The 25,885-nt window shown below is 30.9% G+C and overlaps 1 protein-coding gene across 1 annotated transcript in view; it reads left to right on the top strand.

The window, feature by feature from the left end:
- LOC124530132 overlaps positions 1–21,554 on the top strand; it is a 40,153-nt gene extending 18,599 nt beyond the window's left edge. Inside the window, exons 2-4 of the mRNA XM_047104140.1 lie at positions 18,123–18,236; positions 19,088–19,189; positions 19,708–21,554. Coding sequence (XP_046960096.1) covers positions 18,221–18,236; positions 19,088–19,189; positions 19,708–19,853 — 264 coding nt within the window. The 5' untranslated portion in view covers positions 18,123–18,220 and the 3' untranslated portion in view covers positions 19,854–21,554. The remainder of the gene's footprint in view (positions 1–18,122; positions 18,237–19,087; positions 19,190–19,707) is intronic.
- The last annotated feature ends 4,331 nt before the right edge of the window (positions 21,555–25,885 follow it).

Raw genomic sequence — 25,885 nt, 5'->3', positions numbered from 1 at the left:
GACGTACGGAACCCTAAAAAACATGAAAAGTGAAATGTTAATAGCTTGCAAACTAAATAAAAGCTTTTAGCGTCGACTTGAGCAGAAGCAGCACCGTTGTTACGGCGTTAAATTATATCGTGGAAATAAATAAACTCAAACATATCTTGAAAGATCTAGCATATAGCGGTATTACAAGTTGCGTGTCATGGACGCGATAATATTATATTGACACTTAAGACTTTCGCGCATGTCTTGTCATATCAGTTATGACGGAAAGTCAATAGAAAATCGAAATATGCATTAAAAAAAGTTTTGTAAATTAAATATAAAAATAAATTGAAAAAATTATACATAATAAATAACAGAAAAGTAAGTTAGTTATTGAATACAGTATACAAAAAATATATCAAAAAAGTAAATAACGGTTACAAATATGCAAAGGCAATCTATATAAAGTCCTGCATGATATGCACTGACAATTAATACAACGCATATAATATATCAAGATCCGAGATGGTTGAGTGGTAAGAATTCGTGCATTTAAAACGATGATGGCGGATTGAGGCCCAGGCAAGCGCCACTAAATTTCCAAGCCCTTAATTTGTATTTAAAGTAGATTTGTACACCCGTCGTATCACCGCTTGGTGATAAAATAAGATCCAAGCCTCTACAAATGACAAAGGGAGAAAAGGCCTTAGCCTAAATTAGTAAGAGTTCAAAAGCTAGGCTATTGCCTTATTTTAGGCCATTTACAGGCGTTACTTTACGTTCTGAATGTACTATTCGATATATTCTTTAAGCATACATTTGCTACATTTTTACTCTTACACATATATATAAAATAAATATTTAAGTTCAAAAAATGTTAAAATGAATGACTTGTGAAAGTATGTATGGCATTCAGCTTGACAATTTTCCCAAGGCTGACAATTTCCATAATTAAATACCTGTGACGCTGCAGGAATTACAGTATAATTGAGTACGAGTCTGAGGCATCAGCAGTTTATTATCTCCCAGAGAGTGCAAAATAGTATCAGATTGGAATATCAGAGCTGAAAAAGGTGTTATTGAGGACGGTAAAGTACGGAATGTAGTTAGGAAAGGATTTAGGTACATTTTATGGCTTACATACATGATCATATTTACGTAGTCCAAATAAGATACGAGTATATGAGCTCTAAATTCCATCTTGATCAGCAGTTCCTTATATAGATCAGATTGGATTTTCATTTCAAATGGATACATTTTATCTAAATTTTATCGGATCACATCTCCAGCACGAGGCAACCAAGTGTGAAACTTATCTATTAACCGAACAAGGTACTAAGAGTATTAATTGTTTTGGACCATTGAATATTTGGAAATATAATAATGTGTCATGATTTTTTAAATATACTTATATAATTTTAATTGAAATAATAATATTTAGTTCGGTTTTCATTTCTAAATACGTTTTTTAATTGAAATATAATTTATTAGTATGATTATTGATTCAGTTATCGACACCGTATAGTGGGACTCCCGCCAATTCCTCTCGTGGCGTGGTGAGGCGACTGGTAGTGCCTGGCACGAGAAAAACAAAAGGCGGTTGATTTTGAACGGGGTTAGGAAAAAGTAAACCAAATGGAGGTTGGGCTTTGTTATTACAGGGTTATCTTAAAAATTAAGGGTAATTGATTGTACAACTTGGAATTATGCCGATTGAACCTATTATGTTAAATAAATGTATTTATATCTAATCGAGCTGAGTTTGGATTTATAAAAAAAGGTTGCCAATAATAGCCGTCTGCGATATATTCGAGTTTATTATAACTCCATATTTCATTTCATGTCATTACGTATATACAAAGACTTCCATAAGTATTTAAGATTAGTTTTCGTCCGCTGCCTTGCTCGATTTAGGGTTTGGCTATCAGGTATTATTAACACAACTTCAAACAAACTTTCGCCTTTGTTATATTAGTTGGGATAATTGTTACTAACACTACATGACCATGGCCTAAATTAAATAAGTATTTAAGCATATAAACCGTCTGAATAATTATCCTTATATAAAATATATAGTATATTATTTTGGCAAATGAGAGATAATAAAAAATAAATTCATAAATGTGATGAAACCTCCTCACAAAAGCTCCAACACATAAATAGGACAATTTAAAACATAATTAGAATTAACACGCTGTTGCGAAACAAATAATTTGGAATAAAAACGGCTTACGATACCAGGTGGTACATTAACTATCCAACATTAATAGGCTTAATTATTCCAATAAGTCCTAATTATTAATTAGATTGTTAAAGTCCAAACCGAAACTGACACTGCTGCCAAGTCCAAGAAATATATGTTTCACTTAGAAAATAACAGCTTGCTATACTTTTAGCTTACACGATCTATATTTTATATTACACTAGCTATACCCACCCGCTTCGCTGGGCATTATTCGCAGAAAAAAAAATCATTTTGTAATTAATTACTAACAATGTACAAATAATTAATTATTTCACAATTATATTTTCATAAAGCATAATCCTAAATTTAGCGATGATTTCTCGATTAATTGTGGTACTGAACATGCATCGAAGATCAATCTTTTTCTACGTTGTCCATGGAATAAATGTCCAGAAACTGGATTTTATTTAGATACTGGAAGAAGTGAACCAATCATATGATACACTTTAAACGTAGACGCGAAATTATTGTATTGTACAATATTTGTTGCTCCAAATGATTTCATTTCAAAGCAAGAATTGTAATTTCTAATATGCTGAAGGAAATATTCAGACTCCTCAGCAGTTCCCGTAATGTAGATAAGAAGAGGTTCTGGTAGTTCAACCAGTTGTGGTAAATGCATTTTCCAGTGGAGTAGCACTATATCAGCAGTTTATTTGAAACATCATAGCGTGACAATACGGACATACTATATTCAATGCACCAATGATCACATCGGGATTTATTGAGATTGGTTCTAGTTCTTGACTTAGTCTATTTTAATCGTTGATTATCCAGTCGTTGGGCTCGCTCGTCAGGTTTTTCAGTATCTCTTGATGAAAATGCGTGTTCGAAGATCTGGAACTTGATCATTACGTTGACTAACTGTTTTGGCAAATCTCAAAGTAGAAATTCGGATTCTATTTGTTTCTAAACGTATTTCTTGTTGGTATGTTGTTTCCGTAGCTCTTTTGGATGACGCTGCGCATATATTGTTGATGTTCCGATCTTTTGTTTCTTCAATGTCATGGTAGTTTCTATTTATATAAATTATTTTATTCAATTATGATCAATGATTTGCATTTTTTATTTCATTTTTATACTTATCGGATGATCGACAAAGAAATGCATCGTGATAAAAAATAAAAGATAAAAATACTTGTACGTACTCATTTTCATAACAATCGGTTGAACGGTGTATATTTATATCGCAGCGCTACCTGGTGGCGAGTTAAATCAATGGGGATAGCATAATCTCTTTATTCATTTAATCTTAATGATCGATCAAATAGTTTCTGAGTTTATCCATGACACACATACAAACACATCCACTTTTGTATATAGATAGGCTATCATTTGCGCAAGCACATGTTTTTCCTGTATTCCAATTTTTATAAAGATCGGTGCATCTGTTCTCGAGTTACAGCAGAACATACAGACAGACAAAAATGTCAAAAATGGTAAAAATTATGTCAGTAAAAAGAATACTTAGGACGAATTACGACAAAAATAAGTGTACAGACAGACTCTTGAGATTTATATAGTAGTATAGATTCAGTATTCACGTGCGATAGCTTTATTATTAGCGTATTTCATGTACAATTTTGGTGTTTCTATACCGTATATATTTCTATGCTTCTTTTTATGGAATAGTTAATACTGTTAACTTTTTTTAATTTGGGATGCTTGAGAGTGTTATAAATACAGGAATAGACGAATATAATCAGAAAGCTTTGAATTACTAAGCTATATACACGTGTTATTGTGAATCAACCATAAAAGATAGACAAAGGCTATCATGAGATATTTTTTATATAATTTTAAGGAGAACATTTCCGTAATACACAATTTCTATGTAGCTTTAACCATTAAAGTTGTACACGCGACGGAAGCTTAAAATATGGAGTAACTTCTCCCGTTTTCCCGACATTTTTCTTCACTACTCTGCCCCTATTGACTGTAGCGTGATGAAAAGTATGCTATAACCAGCTCAGGAGTATAAAAAATAATTGTACCAAGTTTCGTTAAAATCCGTCGAGTAGTTTTTGATTCTATAACGGTTATACGGACAGACAGACAGACAGACAAAAAATTTACTGATTGCATTTTTGCCATCAGTATCGACGCCTTTTCAACCTCTGATAGTTATTTTGGAAAAATATTTCATGTACAGAATTGAACTCCCTACAGATTTATTATAAGTATAGATATACAAAATAGCGTAACCGCAGGCCAAAACGCATTTTTGTTTTTATTATCTAAATTAAATATATAAAACATAAGCTCAATTTATTAATAAGTAATTGAAAATTAACTGTATTTTTAAGCGAAATTTAATGGCAACGGACCTCCCTGTGTGTTCCTGTTGAGGCCACTTATAATTTCGCACCGTAGCAGCTACGTTGCTAAATCTGCTGTGCAATGTCTACGCAACCTTACAAACACAGTGGCGGACGAAACTTGTCCAATCAAATTATATATTAATCTATAAAAAAGAATAATTTCGAGATTATTAATATTTAATGTAACGAAAGTCAATTTAAATTGACTATATATAGCTCTGAAAAATATTGGCATTATTTTAAAGGCTTTTATTTAAAACAATGATATGAATTCATTAAAACAAATAAATGTATCCATAAATAATATAAATACTTGCACCAAAATAAATTGGCTGGCGTCATGATATTACAAATGTCCCTTAATAATACTCTCGCTAATTCTACACTAAGAACATATTTATTGCCACCCATCCAAGCCCCAAGGTTAATTGCGAATAGCTGTAAAACTGACACCACACTTAATTTTGCTCAAGGAATGTATAGCATTACAATTGGAATTCCATTATAAAAGAGAGCGCCTTTGATGTTTTTTTGCGTTAACATCGAACTAAATTAAATTAATTGAGTTTGAAAATAACATCTTACATAAAGTAAAATAAGGAAGCGTACTTTATTCTACTGACAAACACAAACAAAAGATAAGCGCCAGTAAATGTTCCCCTTCGAGCTCCCATCGAGAGTTACGAGTACATTAAGACACCCAGACAAAAGCCATCTTCTCTGTAGTGCGCATACTGTTCAGTTTGTCCGAGTATTAGAAGTCGTAAGCCGTAGGATGATCTGCGATTAATCTTTTCCGAGTTTAAAGCGAAGTTATCAAATCATTTTTGAAATAGAACATAGTGAAATATTAAGTGAGATTAAAGCAGTCAAAGAAGTTTTTTGAATCGTTAAAATTGTAATCAAAAAATTTTACACTAAACTAAATTATCAAATTAGATCTCTCGAAAATATTTATTTCATTACGTAAACGATTTTATTATTTAACGTATTCTGCGTAAATACTGGCAACACACCAGCAAGCCCCCTGGTGTTGCAGATGTCCATGGACTGTGGTAGTCACTTTCCATCAGGTAAGCCTCCTGCTCGTTAAACAGCGAATAAAACAATTTGAATACATATAAATACTCATAATATATAAACCGGTACATGACATGTCCATAACTCTCGTAATTCTATAGGGAAACGACGCCAAAGCCATTTCCTTTTGGCAACCACGTCTTTTGGATCCCCTATGATGAGTGCAGTTACTACCATCCGGATTGTGACGTCAGCATTGTTCATATCCTAGTCTCGTTTTAGGCATACGTTATGTAACTGAAAATCGTAGTCGTATTTAAATTTCCTTCTGCGTGTTTACCAAATATAAAATAATGTTTCTGCATGTTTACTTAATATAATTTATAGCCCGCCGGAAATTCGCAACTCCAAAACGCTCTAATTGTTAATTTCTTTTTTTTAATTCCTTTAGTATTGTATTAAAATGGTTGTAAAATTCAAATTCAATTTTATTTAATTATGCTTTACTTATAATCGTTGTAATTTATTTTAAGTAGATTAAAAATAATAATTTATTGGGCGCTTTTAAACCACGTCTAATTTCACAAAATACTAAATAGGGTTTTCGTTACATTATCTATCAATATATTAGGTACAACGTCCAAATGGAGATAGGAGTATACGAAAAAAAATGTTTTTTTTTAATTTCATATGCGTAAACTCTATAGACAATAATTAATTTTGAATATGAACACATAAGAAATTACTAGAAAAATTGTATGTTCAGTTATTCAGTTTGTCTGTTCTGTCAAAAGCTTTACATCATTACGATGCAAATAAAATTTAATATAATCTAACAATTAATTTATAAATTAAATATATTTATTAATTAAATTAAAATGACCCAAACAGTCATTTGCAGATAGCAATAAATATATTATAATTTGTTCCTTTCATTGCAATTAACGCATTTTACATTTATTGCATATAATTTAATATGGACTCGCAATGGCTTCGCACAAAGAAAATAAAAAGTGCGCTTAGTAAAAAGAATGGTAAATAGGTATATTTATTCTATAAATTTGTTCTATACATAATTTAATTAATACTTAATTATAAAGAATATTAACAATTATTTATTGTGAAACATATATCAAAATGTGTTCACAGCTTATTTTTTATAGAATTTGGATAATTTTAGCTACCAAGGTCAAAATTCTATTCATACAGACTTTATTCGACCACCCCATTCGAGGCAAACGATTTCGCTTCGATGGTATGAATATTTAATAATTAAGTGGAGGAAATGGTTTCGCTATTAACCTTTAGTGTTATATTAATATGTAATAGATTAAAAAAAGATGTCAACAGTTCCGTAAAAGATATGTATATGTTCTCGTAAACTTTTCTGTATGCCTTTGTAAAATATTGTAGTACATTGTTTTGATGTGTCTCTTAAAATTTAGACAGTGTTTGCCTAAAATATTAAGAAAAGAATCGAATCGTAATTCTTTAAATAAAAAATATTTTAAATAAATGATTGCAAACATTAATTTCTTTTTTCATCCGACAGCCCAATTTGCTGTGCTTTATGGAATAAGGTCTAAATGTTCTACTCAAGACGAGAGGAAATCTTCCATACTTTACAAAACAATACAATACAAATGCTCTTTATAGTACACCAATGAAACTAACAATAGAATACTGACAAAGAACTGCATATTCTGTGCAAGAGGCGGCCTTATCGCTAAGACAGCGATCACTTCCAGGCATACTTTATTATACAAGATATATTTATAAAGTAAATGTATACAACAAATAGTGAAAAGGTTATCGATGAGTTTTATAAGTATTGTATGCAAAAACTTTGAATAAACTTACAAGTTCCGCCAAGTTCCGACTTTGTTCATGTTCCACACGAACAACATTTTCATCCTTTGTACCTTTCTAAAATTCATATGGAATTTAAATATCTTTATCTAACATCTTTTAAATCCTTAAATATATGTATATAAATATAAATTTAAAATAGTCCCTGTATAAATCTTGACCGCGTGGAATGGTGGCAATCATTTTGGCAGAATTTCTCAGGTGAATCGCAATTCCAATCCTTCGGACAAATAACGAACCAGCCCTTCTGTTCGGTGACATAATTTACGTATTTTTATACCTTGAATGGTATAAAAAATGGATATATTTCTATTTCCATATTATATAGTTGTATCACGTACAGTGAACACAATTGTACCATTGGTTAATAGTGAAAGAACATTGTAAAAATTATAACATTCCAGCAACGCTATCTCCTTTATCTTTGCAAAAAAAATCTACCTTTTTTATTTTTGCACAAAGAATTGCAATTGTAATTGTGATTTAACAAGCAAATGCTATTAAGACTTTTATCACTATTCTTCTCGTACCTATATTAGATCATCTGCGTAAATAATTATTATTATAAATACATAGATATTATATGAAATAGAATTTTAAGACTTATTTAATTAATCAAATGTAAACATAAACAAATCTAATAATAGAATTCCTTATTTTAAAATATATTTTTACAACAAGTAAAAGTTTCATATCAAAATACACTGAATACTGATATGCATCTGGATATATCTGTCATAATATGAATAACTTTTTTCTATACATGTATGAAAAATAAAGAGTAACTAACTATTAATAAATAAGTTTTTATACTTTCGTGAAAATGTTTATTAATAGCTTCTAGGCTTTTAAGATGCGTCTATCGTAGAATATTTAGTGTCGCCAGCATTCGCCGTCAGTGACTTAATCCTACAGGGGTATTGGCGTAACAAATATATTTTTATACAAAACCAAGGGTTCGACTTTTAGCCACCTGATATTAAGAGATAACCACCGTCTATAGATTTAGATACAGTAAGAAATACAAACCATTCCTTACATCGCTAATACGCCAACAGCCTTGAGAGCCAAAACGTTATGACCCTTGTGTTTGTAGTTACACTGGCTCACTTAACCTTTCACCTAGTAATACTAGTATTCATATTTAGCAGTAGTATATTTGATGAATGGTTAGTAACTACCGAGCTTCACAAAACGGCAAGTTACGACATTTTTAACGTATAAATATTACGATATTTAAATATTCATAGCCGAACATAAACTTACGTTTTAATAGTAGTTTTCCAAGGTATTATAATTATACAACTTTATACTGAAAAACAAAAATATATACAAGTCGAAAGCAGTATGACCTACATTAAGAAAACTTTTAGAAGCGAACAAATACCAGCGCTCATTTATTTAATTAGATGTTAACTTCAAATTACTTGTGCCAGTCTCTTATAGGGTTGTCTTGAAGCACAAGTTTATCTTAATATCATTTTATAAATGAAATTAATTCGCTACTCTCCTCAAACATCAACGATGTTGTTCTTATTTCAATTCTCATGGCTATTTACCCCGTTTAAAGAAGCGGTCAGTCATATTATTACGTCAGTAACCATTCGTACCAGAACACAGCAGTAATTGGCTTTACCAGTTGCACTTGTAATAATATCCGGACAATCCGGACACAACATCTACACTGACAGAAGTGAAAACATACGGGAATATGTTTATTGTTACAAATTAAGATAAAAATTATAAAAAATATTTAAAGTCTAACTTTATTAACATAAGAATAAATAAACTGAGAGGCGAGATGGCCCAGTGGCTAGAACTCTTGCATCTTAACCGATGACTGAGGGTTCAAACACAGGCACGCACCACTGAATATTCATGTGCTTAATTTGTGTTTATAATTCACCTCGTTCTCGGCGGTGAAGGAAAATATCGTGAGGAAACCTGCATGTGTCAAATTTCATAGAAATACTGTCATGTGTGTATTCCACCAAATTGGAACAGCGTGGTGGAATATGTTCCAAACCTTCTTCTCAAAGAGAGAGGAGGCCTTAGCCCAAAAGAGGGAAATTTACAAGCTGCTGCTGTTGTTGTGTTGTATGACTTACTTACTTTACTTTTGTGCTAGCAGCATTTCCCCGTTGAATTTCAAAATGTTTAAAGTGATAATCAGATTGTAATTAAAATATCTTCTTAAAATGCCAATATATGCCACCATTAAATTGATTTTTTTCAACAACTGGTGCAACTGGTAAACCCAATTACTGCTGTGTTCTGGTACGAATGGTTACTGACGTAATAATATGACTGACCGCTTCTTTAAACGGGGTAAATAGCCATGAGAATTGAAATAAGAACAACATCGTTGATGTTTGAGGAGAGTAGCGAATTAATTTAGCCAGATCATACATTAAAAAACTAAGAGTCAACACCGCAAAAAACTTAAATAAGGTTATATTTGCTAAGTTTATTTTATTAAAACGCCTATAAACAAATATTATCTTGGAAGGATAAAATTCGTGAGCAAATACATCTCTTATATAAATCTTATATTAATCTTATATTACTGTACATAACGACAAGATGTTAGCTCACATAGACTTATGACGTATCAGAGCTCAATTGTGTATGTTGGTTTTTAACTCCAATATTAAAATTTTAACATTAAATATAAGCAGCGTAGAAAATAGCAGTCATTAAGCTTAGCTAGACCCTCTTGAAACAAAACATGCTTTGAAAGGAAACTATTCGATGTGTAGGTTGTGTTGTAGGTTTTTCTAGAACCGTTCGAAAGCGTTAGCTTGTCTTTATTAGATTGTCTACGCCTACGCCCACGTTCCGGGCTGAAGATTAATAGAAATAAGGTCTTTGCCCTTGAATTACTAAGATAAGTTATTTTCAGTGTTTACATTGAATTAAATATTTAAGCTAGGAGGACCCGACCACGTTGTTTATTATTTTGCAATGGTAATTAAATATTATGTATATTTATTAGTCGTTTCCTATCCATTTAATAACAGTAATTATACGTTTAATTATTACCAATTATGCATTATTATTATCTAAATTTTCAATACAAATCATAATAATTTTATTGAAATACGTAGGCATTTTCAAAGATTTGCTTCATAATTAATGATAAATGAGGACGCGGGCTTCGGTCAAGGTTTTCATTCTCTAACAATGGTTTACTGTTACATTGACTAATATCGAACCCATTATGATCAGTTATGACTGCTGCTCATAAGCTATGACAATTACTTTTGTTTCCTAAATGATCTTTTGATAATTAATATAATAGCTTCCAATTTATAATAATTACACCGATATTAATAATCTTAAATGCATATCTAGTATAAACTAAAATATTACTACCTCTTTTAATATTTCTTTTTTTTTAACTTGTTTGATTAAATATATTTTTTTTAAGTTTTCTATATTAATGGTGATAAGCTTTCAATTGTATAACAGATTTAGTATGATCTCTATTTTCTGTCTGTATAAAATTATTCCTCGTCGAAATAACAAGAAATCATACTAGTTTTCAGCGAAAATGAAAACCATCATGGCAAACAATAAATTTAATTTCATCTTTTATGTAACTACAATTATGAAAACCAACAAAAAGTGACTGACTCTTTGAACAATTAGCAAATAATATTAAATTGGAATTGTAATTGACAAGTGTTTATATTACTATTTCTTTGTTCTCTATGACTACGATATTATATAAGCGCTGTAAATCTATATTGTATTCTAAGTTGGGAACTATTTTATTTTTATTTACATAGATACTAATAAATCAAAATGTAATCTTAACCACCACAATTTAACCACTATACTGATTTTTTAAGTTTAGGTTACAGGTAGTTTAGCAGAATTTCACTAATCTGTGATCTTATACTCTTATACTATGATACTCCTTTCGGCACTTAAGTATTTTTATTATGAATTTTTTATGCGGGAAATTGACGGTTTATGCTGTATGAATGTTACATTTGTTAAAACGGGGTGGGTAGGTAGTCTTTTTTAAAAAACAGTGTTCAATATTTATAGCACGTATTACACCATGCTAGGCAAAAACCATTTATCCTGATCGCTGTAATGCAATTTTCAGCACTACAAAATGTTCAATTTACCAAAAACCAATATATCACTAACAGACGTTATTTATTTGAAACAATATAATATTTGAAGCGTAATACCTTAATACGTGTAGCATGGACCATAATAGCATGCCAATATATTGTCTGTAGGCAGATCAAATTAATAACATGGACGGTCTGACAGCAAAAACGATGTTGAATGAATATTCAATTAATTCCCCAAATAATTTGTTTTCTGTCACAACACGTTTTAACTGATTGATATATCTGCACATTTTTTTTTATTCATTTGTCTTCCATGTCAAAAAATTATGTTTTTTAGTCCTAAATTCCTGAACAAACTCTTTTGACAGTTCGCAAACTATTCGGTTCTGCATATTTATGATTCAAAATAATATTGTAAATTTTAATCATAATATCCGAATATTAAACATAATTCTGCAACAAACATATAAATTATTAAAATTCATAATAAACAGATAAAACATAATAATACGCTTCTCTATTAATTAAATATATTAAAAAAAAAAGAATTTTGAAGTAGCATTAAGGATTATATTATTCATTCGCACTGATACGATACGTATACAATAATGGAATATTGCATGGATTTCGTTTTTTAATAATAAAATGTATGACATTGTTATAAAATATAATCCCCCTGACTGTGCAAGTGTGTGCGTAAACACGTACATCTACGTTTTTTAATCCCACTGTTATAATACGGTGCGGATCACAGGCAATCCGATTCGAAAAGAGAGAAGCAACAAGCAAATAATAATTGACATCAATTGATTGGTGATTTTTGAGGCATGGTGTAACAAATTACGTTGGCATTATTCCAGATACAAATTCAGAAGAGACTTAAATTGAATAGCTATAAAACAGTTAATACATATAAGGATAAAAAACCCGAGTATATATTATTATTGACTTAAAAATAGATTTTTTTTATGCTATAGATTGGCTGACGAGCATGTGGACCGCCTGAGTGGCCAACACCCATAAACAATAACGCAGTAAGAAATATTAACCATTCCTTACATCGCCAATGCGGCATCAACCTTGGGAACAAAATGTTATGTCCCTTGTGCCTGTAGTTGTACTGTCTCACTCACCCTTCAAACCGGAACACAATAGTATTAAGTATTTTTGTTTGATGGTAGAGTATCTGATGAGTGGGTGGTACCTACTCAGGCGGGCTTGCACAAAGTCCTACCCACCATGTAATAAATACTACAAGTTTGTTAATTGTTCTTTAAAGTTAAATTTTACAAAATATTTTACTTCTAAGTTGAGTTCCAACATCTTACAATGCATTTTATAGTAAGTACGAAACTTTGTTACTTTGAAATTATTTAATAAATAATTTATCACCAGGGAATGGCAATATTCAAAAATTTATTCATTTTTACTACATTAATTATATTAGCTATGTTCAAAATATAAAACAATGTCCTAGATTAATTAAAGAATAACTAATATTCCTATTTACACACAATAGTCTAAGGGGTCAACATCGATCCTGTGTCGTTTTAGATCAATAAGCGGCTCGTAAGTCATTGCGCCATTAAAGCTTTTGAAACTATACGTAATATATAAATAATACGTATGTTGGCTAAATTTTAACTGCAATGTACAGTCTCACCAAGGCCAGTACCATTTCAGAGGTCACTAATATTCATTACTAGGACAAGAGTACCTTTACACCAGCGTCGATGAATTATGATATTGGTAGACAGCCGACACCCAATTACGAAAAGTAATGATAACTGTAAATATTATAGAGTTGTGTGGAGTTAGTTTATTTTTTTTATATTTATTTAATTGGAGTTAAGTTTCTGTAGTTATTAAATAAATCCGAAAATCATAATTATTGAGTTTATATAGTAGCAAGTTTTCAAATATTACTAATAAAAATTAATATTTAATGCTATTCAGTAAGTACAAAATCGCAGTTGTGAAAATTTATTATAAAAATATATTACGAAAAAGATTTATATTTATTCAAATATTAAGTCCTTAAGTATATACAAACACGAATTAAAAATAATTTCTGCGAAAATTTTACCCGAATGGTGGCAAGAATGCTAGAAACGTTTCTAAGTAGAATCGCAATTCCGATCCTCTTGGCAAAAAACGAATCAGCCCTCACGTCACTAGTGGAGGCAATAAGGCGAGGAATACTTTCAATGAAGGTTTTTGCACTACTACTTTAAGTAAATGAGACAAAAAAGTAATTTGACATAATGCTATGTTCACACGACATGGACTAGGCACAGACTTCTATTAAATTTTGTCTGTGCAACTTAGCGGCGCAGACAAAAGTCGGAGTATTGGAAAAGTGTGAGTTTTGCATAAAAAACTAGAAGCTATTCATGAAAGTTGAAAGCATGTATGTATATGTCTGCGTATTATTTGGAGCAAAATAATTACAGTATAAATATTTTGCTGATACACTTTTTTACTCAGAATTGTAATTCTGTACATCTTTGCCAAGTCTGTGTCGTATAGACCTAAATAGTAGACACGAATATTTGATCATTAAAAATAAATTAGGATTTATATTTAAAAGTAAAATCATAAAATTGAGTGCTAAAATTATTTATGGATGTTTTTTGAATTTTTTACATTAAAATGACACTATTCTAAAATGGCGCCATTTACCGATGTTATAAGAATCTCACTTAAAATAAATAGAAATTTCACAGTCATACAAACTGTCAACAACTTAAAATTCTGTTTTAATACTACTTCTACAAAATACAAGCGGTTTCTCTTTATCGCGATATCGAATTATGGTCTTAAAATTATGTACTATTCCGTATAAACTTGAATATAAAATATCTTTAGATGTTGTATTTTATCATGAAAACAGTACGAGCGTGCATGTTTTTGTTTTAACATTAAACCCGAGAGTCCATAAAAATACCACAGCCGTTCCCAACCATTAATTCGTAATGTGTTACGAAGCTCTCGGTACGTGAATGCAGGAGATATGAAAGGTTTTCAGAAGGAATTTTATGATGAATTTATATTAATTAATGTTAAAACGTACAACCACCGTACCTTTAACCTTTGACTCATATTATATTTACTCATTGGAATCTGAGCTAGACAGAGATATTCAGCAAGAATGATTGAAACAGTGTAACTACTAACTACAGGGACAAAGAACGTCTTAGTATCGAAGGTTTTTGACGTACTGGCCACACAAGGTATTGGATTAATATTTCTTATAGTTCCAACGTAGTACTCTAATAATCACAAGGCTCATTTGTCAGACGTAGTATCAATAGAAGTATCAGTAGTAGTAAAATAGTAAAACATTAGCGATACTAGATTTACAGCAATATAACGTTATTTTGCGAATTAACTGCAACTTCACTAATTCACGTACCACAACCGTTTCACCCGATCGCATCGTAATGTAAATCTCATTCCACTAAAACGGGCTTAAACCATCTAGAGAGCAGGTCACCGGCGAGTAAACTCGTTTGAACGTGCCGGTCATTTCTCGCCACATTGCACGGACAAAGGCTGGCCCACGCACTAATAAAACTGTTTATTTTGTTACTGATGTTTTTTTTTCCGTAAAATAAAATATTCGCCATTTTATCGCGACATATTATAAAATAAAGTCCCTCGGCCGAGTCTGTCTGCATGTTCGCGATATACTCCAGAACTACTGAACAGATTTTCATGCGGTTTTCACTAATAACCAGAGGGATTCTTAAGATAGATTTAGATATATAATTTATTCAGGTTTTTGTATAAAGAAGTGGAAATGATTCATACGGAAGATTTGTTTATATAATTTATTAAGGTTTTTGTGACAAAAACTTGAATTAGAACGACTAAAATATTTAAAAACGCCGGAAAAAAGCAACAAAAACAATAATATAAATAAAAGGTAAAAATGTGATGTCCACCCGTGCGAACGTTGCAGTTTATAATATGCATTTTGGGTTGCATAATATGTATTTTGTATTTTTATTACAATTTAGTAAAGAGGTAACATAATTTGGTAACGAAAACTTTGAATTAAAAAATAACGAAGATAAATTATGAATCGAATACGTCAACAATTACGTAACAATCCTTCTTGCGCAATAATTTATATTGGCAATCGAGTATTGATTGCCTACTCTGTAACACCCTGGTTACCTATACTGCGAATCTTGATTTATTAACAATATTTTCTTTGGATATAGACATTGTTGCAGCTTATCAAGTATCGAAAACCATCATATATCTCATAGTCCAGTCAGGATAAACAGAAAACAGGCCAAGATGCGAACGAGCCGAGACTAGGAGGGTCCTAGAAAATCTTAACTTTAAATTGTCGACGTTGATTTCCTATGTGCGTTCGCCGCCATCTTGAAAAAAGGGTGGAACTTTGTGGTTTTTTTTAAACGAGAATTATGGTAGGATACTTTTTTGTTGCCTCATTTTAACCTACCATTTATGCTTGAGATGAGATGATTTTGTAACTCATATTATGCAAATACATAGAGAGATGCGAGTCTGCCTGTGGGTACAGGAAAGCCGGCATTGTGTGCTCCATTATGGGTAAAATGCAGCAACGTCGCATCATCTTATCGTAATTCTCATATCACGGGTCGTATCAGCCGAGTTATCGAAAAAAAACGAAATTAAATTTGTTTTCAGGATGGCGGCGAATGCACATAAGAAATCGGGGTCACCAATTTCAAATTAAGCTTTTATATAGTCCTCCAAAAATCAATAATCTGGGTTATTATCTATAATGTCATTCTTTACTAAGTGTGATTGATAAATATTGAGATTAATGGTGTGAATTATACGTAACCCGTGAATGTCACGCAGCTGGGCCAAGGGCTCCATTTGAGGCTAAAAATTTCTTCACGTTTTTTCCTTTACCGCAGAGCCCGAATTGTAAATACAAATTATAATCCATGATCAACGGCTCGTTTTTGCACTTGATTTGTATAAGGCTAATTTTCCGTGAGAAGATTATTTTCATGAGACGATCAATAATTACCTAGTCATTAATATATAAATAAAAAACCTATTTATTAATAATTTTTTGACAATCATGGAACATACATACTTTATCCTTTCTATTTCTGTTACCTATCACAATTGAAAGTTTTTGTACAGAAAATTGTGTTGCGTCTCATAGAAATAAAGCTACTCACTAACAATTTACTAAACATTAATAGTAATCGCTTAAAATAAACCCTAGATCCTAGACTATTAACCCCCTTGGACTTAAACCCGCAATCGTCGGTTAAGACTCAAAAGATCTAAACACCTCGGTATGCATTCATTCATTTAATAGTAAATACTTTATCATTTTATTATAAATAAGATTTTATACTATAATATGTTAATACAACGAGAAAAATCGTTAAGTAAATTGAATAATTAAAATCGAATTAAAAACCGGAACCTGGTTAATGAATTTAGCTCCGACATGCGGAAATGAAATTTCCCAGGATACGATAGTACTTTAGCGTTCAACACTTAATCTAAATATAACCATTGCCTTATTGCACTTCACTTTATCTATCATTAGCTTAAGGTGATTTATTATTTATTACATTATAAAAAAAGTCACAAAAAATATTATACAATCAATATTTGAGTAGCCATTCTTACACAACAGCTACGTCTGGGTAAAAGTATCTTCTCTTTTCCTTCCACGCTGTTCATAGATGTTGGTAGATATACATGTGGCAGAATTTCAATTCTCATGGTGTTTATCGACGAGTACGAGAAAAATTATAAAATAAAAATTATGCACATGAATTTTCGGTAAATATTCAGGTAATTTCGGTAAACATTCGGTAAAAATACTAGCCACGTAATTACAGGCGTATGAGATTCTATTTAAAATGTTAAGCTCAAAATAGTGTTCCTTGTATTAGATACTTGAATCATTTTAATAATTTACGTTCCAAAAAAAAAAGTATCTTAAATAGGCGTTTTTTAATCACATATTTTATAATGTTTTCTTATTCTCAGTGTCAATGGTTGTCGTAACTAAATTAAAATTCTACAATACACCAGAAACTATCTGCTGTAAATTCCTTCCATTCTAAAATGAAATGGCGTTCGCTACGAGCGCTATTCGTTTGATTAATGTCTTCAATCTTACGTCGAGATACCATTGAAACATAAAAAAACTTACAGAACATTATAAAAGTTTTTTCCATACATTTTTATAATGGACCTTCTTTATTATTTAATGGCATTAGATAAAAAAATACATCTGCCTTCTAAGAAGCACATTTTTTTATTATATATACATTATACCTATTTGTTAGTTTATGTAAATTCATTTGTATACGTTAAAACTGTTATTTAGTTTATTGCATGACGTATAATGCAAGTCAAGGAAATCTTTAAGTTTTGTCAGTGAACACTATTTAAATAAATAATAAATATATTGATCAAGAGAAATTACACTCAAACTTCTAATCTATTTTTAAAACGTGTTACAGAAATAAAACTTTTTCATTTAACTATGAAAGTGGTATATTATTATTCATTAAATTTAATAAAATGCATATAATATGATTTATATCTTGAAATACTTGATTGCAGAGAACTTGTACGAGAATGCTGGACTCCACGTGATTCATAAAAAGAACATTTTAGTTCGTAGTGGAAAGTAAGATCCGTATATTTGAACTATCATCAAGATGGCGATTATAAGCGGTGAGTAAAATGAAAACATTAAAATATAATATTATAATTCCAGAGTACTGCAATTTACCTGTTTTTATCTCCTGAATAAATAAAATTTACATGCATACAACACAAATAAGATTCTTATAAAACATTTGTCATAAAGTTAATGTTCAATCTTACGGTAATGATTTTATTAATTACGTAATAAATTGTTTTTTATAGCATATGTATTTATGTTTTTTATAAAGGTTCTTTCTTTCCTAGAATTTTATTTCTATAAATATGTTTAGGTTTCACTTGAAAACATCCGGGCCGACAGGTTTTTTTTGTAGAATTTATTATGCTATATTTAAATTATATTGGTATAATATTAGTTTAGTTCTTTGCTAATCAGTAGTCTCAAACCATACAATACAACCTTTTTTAAAAATCATAATCTAGTATGATATTTAAAAAAAGAAAGTGCACCTTACGTCTGAGGAAAATATTTCTTCATTAAATTCCATCACTTCAGCTGGTGAGATAAATTTTACACCTTAATTATGGTAGTCGGTGTGCCTCTGTTGCGGCAGTCTTTGTACTTTTTTCAATTAAAAATAACGAGGAAGATCTTGAGAGAGTCATTTTAACTAGAGACGGGACTGTTTTCGTTATTAAAACGTTAAACGACCAGTAGGCACACAATCTTGTCAATTTTGTGAATTAAAAAACGTTTTCATTGCTTAGGTGAATGAAACGAATAATTTTTAAATTCATTACAAATATTCGAAGTTATTCGAAGTGACATTCATTAAAACAGAGTTATTATAAATTGTTACACATTAAATTCTATTTCAATAATTAGTAGTATATACATATATAGAGATCCTATATTTAAGGTCAAAGATGCGTGCGGACGGGAGTGGTGGTGCTGGTTGCGGTCAGCGGCGTCTCTGCAAGAGTCGCTGGCAAGATGGGAGGCTATTCCAACAAAATGGGAGGTTAGAATATTACATCAATTTAATTAATATAAAAAAATAATGAAAACAGTGTTTAAACTTTGTTATTTAAATATTTGTTATTAAACTAACGATAAACAAGAACTTATTGATTTAAGCAGTAGCTCACAGCTCATATCTTTTCGACAAAATATCATTTCATAAATATTTTTTTATTAAATAAATCAAGCAGCTCTCTAGCATAATTTAAAATATTCATATTTTAAAGAAATATTTCAAAAATGTTTACATTAATTTTACAGCTAGAAGAAATTTGCTTTAAAAAATCGTTTTCAGAAAATGTTAGGATGAACATTTACTTTTCCCTCAAGTCATCTCCGCCGACCTTAATATAACTATTTTCTGCCGCGCGAGTCTTGTATTTATAAAGGTCGTATGACAAGATTAAATGGACTATCTTACGTTATCCGTATGGAGATAAAATTCACTTACATAAAACGACTATTGATATATAATTCCACGACCGGAAATAAATAAATAACAATGTATTTTTTTATTAGGTAAATCAACGAGCGGTATCAATGAAGAGATAATTTGGATAAGTATAAGCATGGCGATCGCCATCGCTGTTTTAATAGCGATCGCACTCTGCTATATCCTGAAAGAGAAATGCAGCAAGAGACAGGCGTACAGAGAACAATCATGACGATACAAGGAGGAGTTTGCAAAGCACGCGCTTGCAGACTCCCTCGCTGACGTCGAGTTTCCAGCGTACACTCTCTACCCGCAGTACTCACCGGATGGAACGGAATATTTCTATAATTTCCACCGATTCTCATATTTGAGAGACAGTTTTAAATTACCACCTAAGGATTACCCGTCATACGGTAAAGAAGAGATATACATAAACGCGTGATTTTGATCTTATATGAGCGAGTCTATGACTCAAAAGATATCGTCTTAATAAAAAAATGTGTATTCAATGCCAAACGTAACTTGAATTTATTTAAAGAAAGGAATCAATGTGTAGATATAGCATATATTTAAAATTGTGTTTGAATATTAGTGGATAATTGTAGAGAAAAATGTGTATGTGAAATGAATGACAAAATTTTAATATTTACAAACAATGAATGAATGTTCAACAGTTTGTTCATTTTTTAAATACAAATAGGATTCTTACTGTGATAGAATTTTTGGACTAAAGGATGTAGACATCCTCAGAGAGGAGCAAATGATAGCCGAAAAAGTATTCAAGTAAGCTTAAGCTTTCAAAAAATTATACTTGTTTTACTGGTGACCCAAAAATACACTGATAAAGTATAGCGGAAATAATTTGACTTCTTTTCTCTTAATAATTTTAAGGGCAAATAAATTGTAAATGAAGTGTTAACACATACAAAAAAGCCTCGTTCATCTAAGATGCACCTGCATAGAGGAAAATTTTGTCCTTTCCAAAATAAATTTATTTTTAAACAATTCGTTGAACGTTGAAACGACTCACCGCCTAATTCTTGTGTTGAAACCTTTAAAATTACAGTCCAACAGTCTCCTATTGTGACTGAGCTAATTAAGCCTTTGAGACTAATTGACAATTTACGGTGAGACTTCTAATTATCTCACACAGCTTTTTTCTAGCTAACTTTAGCAAATTTAAACTGAAAATATCAAAATATATCTTAGCAAAAACATATGAGGATTCAAAATTAACGACGAGTACCAAATACGAGACTTGCTATTTATTTTGTCAGCGTAGTTTTGGGATACGATGTATTTCAAAGTAAAATCGCTCAGCTGTGTGAATAAATTCGTTATAATTTCAAAAAATTATGACTACTGAAAAACTATGTTAAGGAACATCCACACATGCGTACGTGCATGATCTAGTAGCAGCCATTTGCGTATTTGCATGAATATTATGCTAGCCTCGTTTGCGGACACCGGGCTTTATGCTCTATACCTGTCACATTGTATTACTATCCTGAAATTTTGAATCGACTATTTTTTCTTGTAATAAGTGGAAAATATCAAACCAGTGAGCAATGGACTAAGTAGGAATAGCATTCATGCAAACATTACCTGGAAATTCTGGCGTCGTGTCAAAGTTATGCGATCCGATGCAATTCGTACACGTTCGTGCGCGTTCGTACGTGTGGATTTACCTTTGAAAAGTTAATTGATAAGCTAAATAAAATAAATGTCTATAGTATTCTAGGAAAGTTTGTGACCACGATAGTAATGTAGTTATTAACTGCCAAATGATATTAAAATTTATTTATTTTTCAAAATAATAATTTTGTCAGTCTTAATATTATTAGATCGACAAAAATGAATATATTTTATGTAAAATATTTCCATCAGTGTCATTTGTACATATAATCGGTATCATGCCTTAATCTTAACGTGATGTAAGGTATATAAATAAAAGAAATCATTTAAAAACAATCTATTATTCTACCCTTTCTTCGAACACAATGAAAATACTCAACAAGCACACATATATCGTAGCTTGTACTTTGTAGATTCAAGTAAACAATACTTTTTCATTTATTAATACTTTGTTGTGGCAACACTGTAGTAAACGTAGCTAAAGCTTACATTTTCAACTTGAGTGACGTCTACATAAATCAGAAATAGACACCTATAGGTACTATACAAATCAAGATCGCGTGGATTAACAGCATTTCCCCGCTGAATCGCAATTCCAATTATCTGGGCGCATAATGAACCTGTTGTTCAATACAGGTAATATGACAGGGCGATATTGATGATATCAGTGACAATTTTGTTTGTCCTACTGGAAGGTCACTTTCTTCTGCTTACAGTAAAAAGTTTTATTTTTAAAGGATTGGATAGATAGAATATTAATTGATATTTTTGCCAGCCTATCATTTTCGCCTATTACTTGGCATCATAACGAATAATTCAAAACAACTTAATGAACAGAGCCATCTTTATTATTTCATTCTGATTCCAAAATCAATCAGTGATACATGAAAATTTTCTTCGTTTAAATATAAAAAATAAATTAATGAATACCAAAAGTAAATGTACGTAAATGCCGTCGTGTATACGACACGAGGAAATTGACGGATAAAATTCTTAGGTACTTAATAACGCATAAGGAAAAAGGCGTAGAGCGTACGATAAGCTTCATCCCCTTACCCAAATACTTCCCCAAGGTTGGCTTAAAACAAGTGAAGAGATCACTTGGCCTTGAGTCTGATTATATTAATATTTTAAAAAAAATGCTTGGTGTGCATCTTAATAATATCTGTAATGTGAAATCAGGTATGCTTACCTAAATTGTTTTTATTTCATAAAAGAAGTTTGAATTTAATAAAAATGTTGAAATTGAAGCTTATACGATATACAAAAGTAATAGTAATATAAGTGAATATATTAGCTATTTTGATAACCTAAAATTCAGATGAATAAAACCCAATTTAAGTATAAGTTAACCTAAAAACCTGGAGATATATTTTAACCGGCTGCATTAATAAATTGATTAATTATCAAAACTATGCTATACATACAGTCAATTTCCATATAAGAGCAATATGTTATCATATACATCAGAAACTTCTCATAAATATGAATACGTCTGACGGGTGTAATTATAATGATAAATAAGGTAAGGTTATAGCGAGAAATTTCCAATCTTAAACATCAAAGGTAACACCGGCTGTCAAAGGGATGGTTCTCTAATGATAAATAATATGTTATACATTATAACATGTGGAATCTATTCACAGTTTAATCTTTATTAGCTAAAAAAAGTCGCTATTATTTTTGCGTTTCATGAAAGCATTATTTTCATATACATATTTCGTATATTTAAATACAAAAAAATAATGGAACATCAATCCGACAAAAATGGAAAAAAGTTTCAGTACCAACGGCTTTTACTTCACTCCGAGACACAAGTAAACAATGCCTACTTCTAATTCCGAGTTTCTGCTAGAAACTTTTCCAATCAAAAAAAAATTTCAACGCTGGATTTCTATAACGCGCTACTGGATCAACGTGGTATTTGAGTATAAACTCTTATCGACTACTAAGCATTTAACGCCATTTTTATAGCCTTGTTCGAAGAAAATACGATGCCAGATTTGTGACATAACCGGAACACAACAATAAAAAACATTGCCGTTTGACCGCAAACGGCACTTAATAGAATAATTTATCAACGAAAGCAGTATCCGTTAGCATTGAAAATATTTATTACAGTAGTTAGTAGAAGTAGGATGCAAGCAAAGATCAATAGAATACATTGTTTTTTTTTTAAGTTATTTAGGAAATTTTAATAGTATTTACGCTTTTACCCAAGTTACACATGTGTAAACAAATTCAACTTATCATTTGGACGTAAGTCTGGACTCTCAAAGTCCTTGGAACATATGTATATACATAACTTGCATCTCATGAGCATAAATTAACATATGTAGTGAGGAAGATAACACCATCATTATAATAGATACTTAACTATTAAGTTAACTCGAGAGATATTAATTATTCTTGTGCTATAGACAGTGTATATTATTATAATGTTACTTAAATCTCCAACAAATGCATCTCTAAGTAATGTCTCAACTTAACTATGAGTCGTTTACTCAGTGACAATTTGTTCCAGTTAACTAATATCATGATTATTATTATTCTTTATTTCCTTACATACATTTCTTATTTAAATCACTAACTTTTTCCATTATTATAAAAGTCCAATGAAAAATTAATTGTTATACCTATCACATATATGTACGTCTCACCAAAGGTCAATTACCGCTGTTAGTAAGCCTCATTGCAAAGGCAAGCAAAAGGTTACTGCCAAATTATTACTAAATACATTTATCTGTAATAAACAAATCCGTATTCTCAATCTGCAAACTCTTTCCTCAAAATGTTTGTACTCCCACGTCTATAAACAGTTTAAGGCGAAAAATGACAAAAAAACGTGTCTATTTTGCCGGGAAAAACTACGACTGATTTCTCGTGTGTAGGCGCGGTCGTAAAAACTGTATGAATCACAATGGAAGTTTGTTGACTGAAACGGCACGCCGATGTCCGAGTATTATTTTCGCAACGACCCAACTATACTAATATTGTAATTATAAATAAATCAAGAGTTATAAATGTCATTGATTAATAGTGGCTTATAAAATTGACTAAAATTATCAATAACTACAAAAATATAACGGGTTTTTGCATAAACAAATTCACACCTTCATTTTACCACACGAGCACATCATGCCATTAATAAACCGTGACGTGAATAAACCAGAATTCCAGAATTGGGACATTTATTACCTTATATAACTTCATAATGTGATGACAACTGATGTATGTTATAAAAGAACATTTCTCTAATAGTAACAAGTGAAGCTGAAGTCGTTGACACAAAATGGTACTTAGAGAATGCCTTTAAGTTGTCAAGTAGCAACAAACTTCCAAAATGTAGTTCTTCTGTTTCGTTGAATCAACAGCACTTTATGTCACAATTTCTTACAGCAAATATAATAAATAATAAGCAGCTGTAATACCTAATTATAAAGTTTAGGAAAAAAGTTCTTACGTAAAAACTGTCGATCGACAAAGAATTTATTTTAATCGTAAGATTATTCTTTAAGCCTCAAATATTTAATTATAAATTTCATATTCATTGCAAGAATAGAGAAGGACTACTAACCATTTTCCCTTATTGCAAAGTTATTACACGCCTCACGTCGCATAGAGATAGCTACAATATGAAAAGAGATGCCCAACATGCCACGATGTCTCCGTGAAACAGAGAGAATGCTAGGACAATTACTCGACTTAGTTGTATTATCTCAGTAGCGAAGTATATAAGCCGGGCACGTACCATGTCTACATGTGATTTAATGTATAAAGTAAATAAAGAAAGAGCAACATACTACGGAATATCCATAACCACTTTGACCTATTTTTCGATTAAAATAAATTAGCGGCTGGTCAGTATCCCATTGCTCGGTAAAGCATTCTCTTCTTTTAACGACGAAGTTTAAAAGTTTCACGTCGCTGCTCCGGTGGGCGAGAGGACACGAATTTAGCTACTATTTATATCCAACTGTTTTTATCCTATTGGTCATATCGGTATACGTTTCAAATGTTTAAAAATCAAATTTGTGAAAACATAACCAAAAGTTGGAACAAAATCGAACATAATAAATGCATTCTCTACCAGTTAATCTAACCATTCGGCTCAAGAAAAAAACATGAAGGCGGTTAAAATAAGATTTTTAATGTAATTTTGTGAACGAAACTTAAATATCTCAAAAGGAAGTTTTGTATTCGATTTTTAAAAATGTTCATTATCTATGATAAATGAAAGATTTCCTTAATTTAATGTATACAAATGACTACAGTAAGCATCTATCTCAATGTGTCCATTTAAATCGAGCTGAGATTAACAAAACAACTTCTGCAAACTGTGCCAACAGGGTCATCGAGATATTAACGTTTAAATGGTGGACTCTTAGTGAAGTGAATAAGAGCTCTTCAAATGGCATCATTTCCAGTTGAGATTACAGTAGACATTCTTGATATAGACTTTTTTACAGCAACTGAAACTCATGGAATATTCATTTACTACTATAAAAATTTAATTAAATAATTTCTTACAATCATCGATACGGTAATAAAATATAATGACGTATTGAGTTGGGATAGTTACTGATAATTTGTGTTAGAATTAATTGAATTATTTTGTAATTAAATAAA

This window comes from Vanessa cardui, chromosome 5, assembly GCF_905220365.1.
Source record: "Vanessa cardui chromosome 5, ilVanCard2.1, whole genome shotgun sequence".
NCBI lineage: Eukaryota > Metazoa > Arthropoda > Insecta > Lepidoptera > Nymphalidae > Vanessa > Vanessa cardui.
Note: the sequence above shows the minus strand (reverse complement) of the source record. Positions and strands in the feature narration are given on the sequence as shown.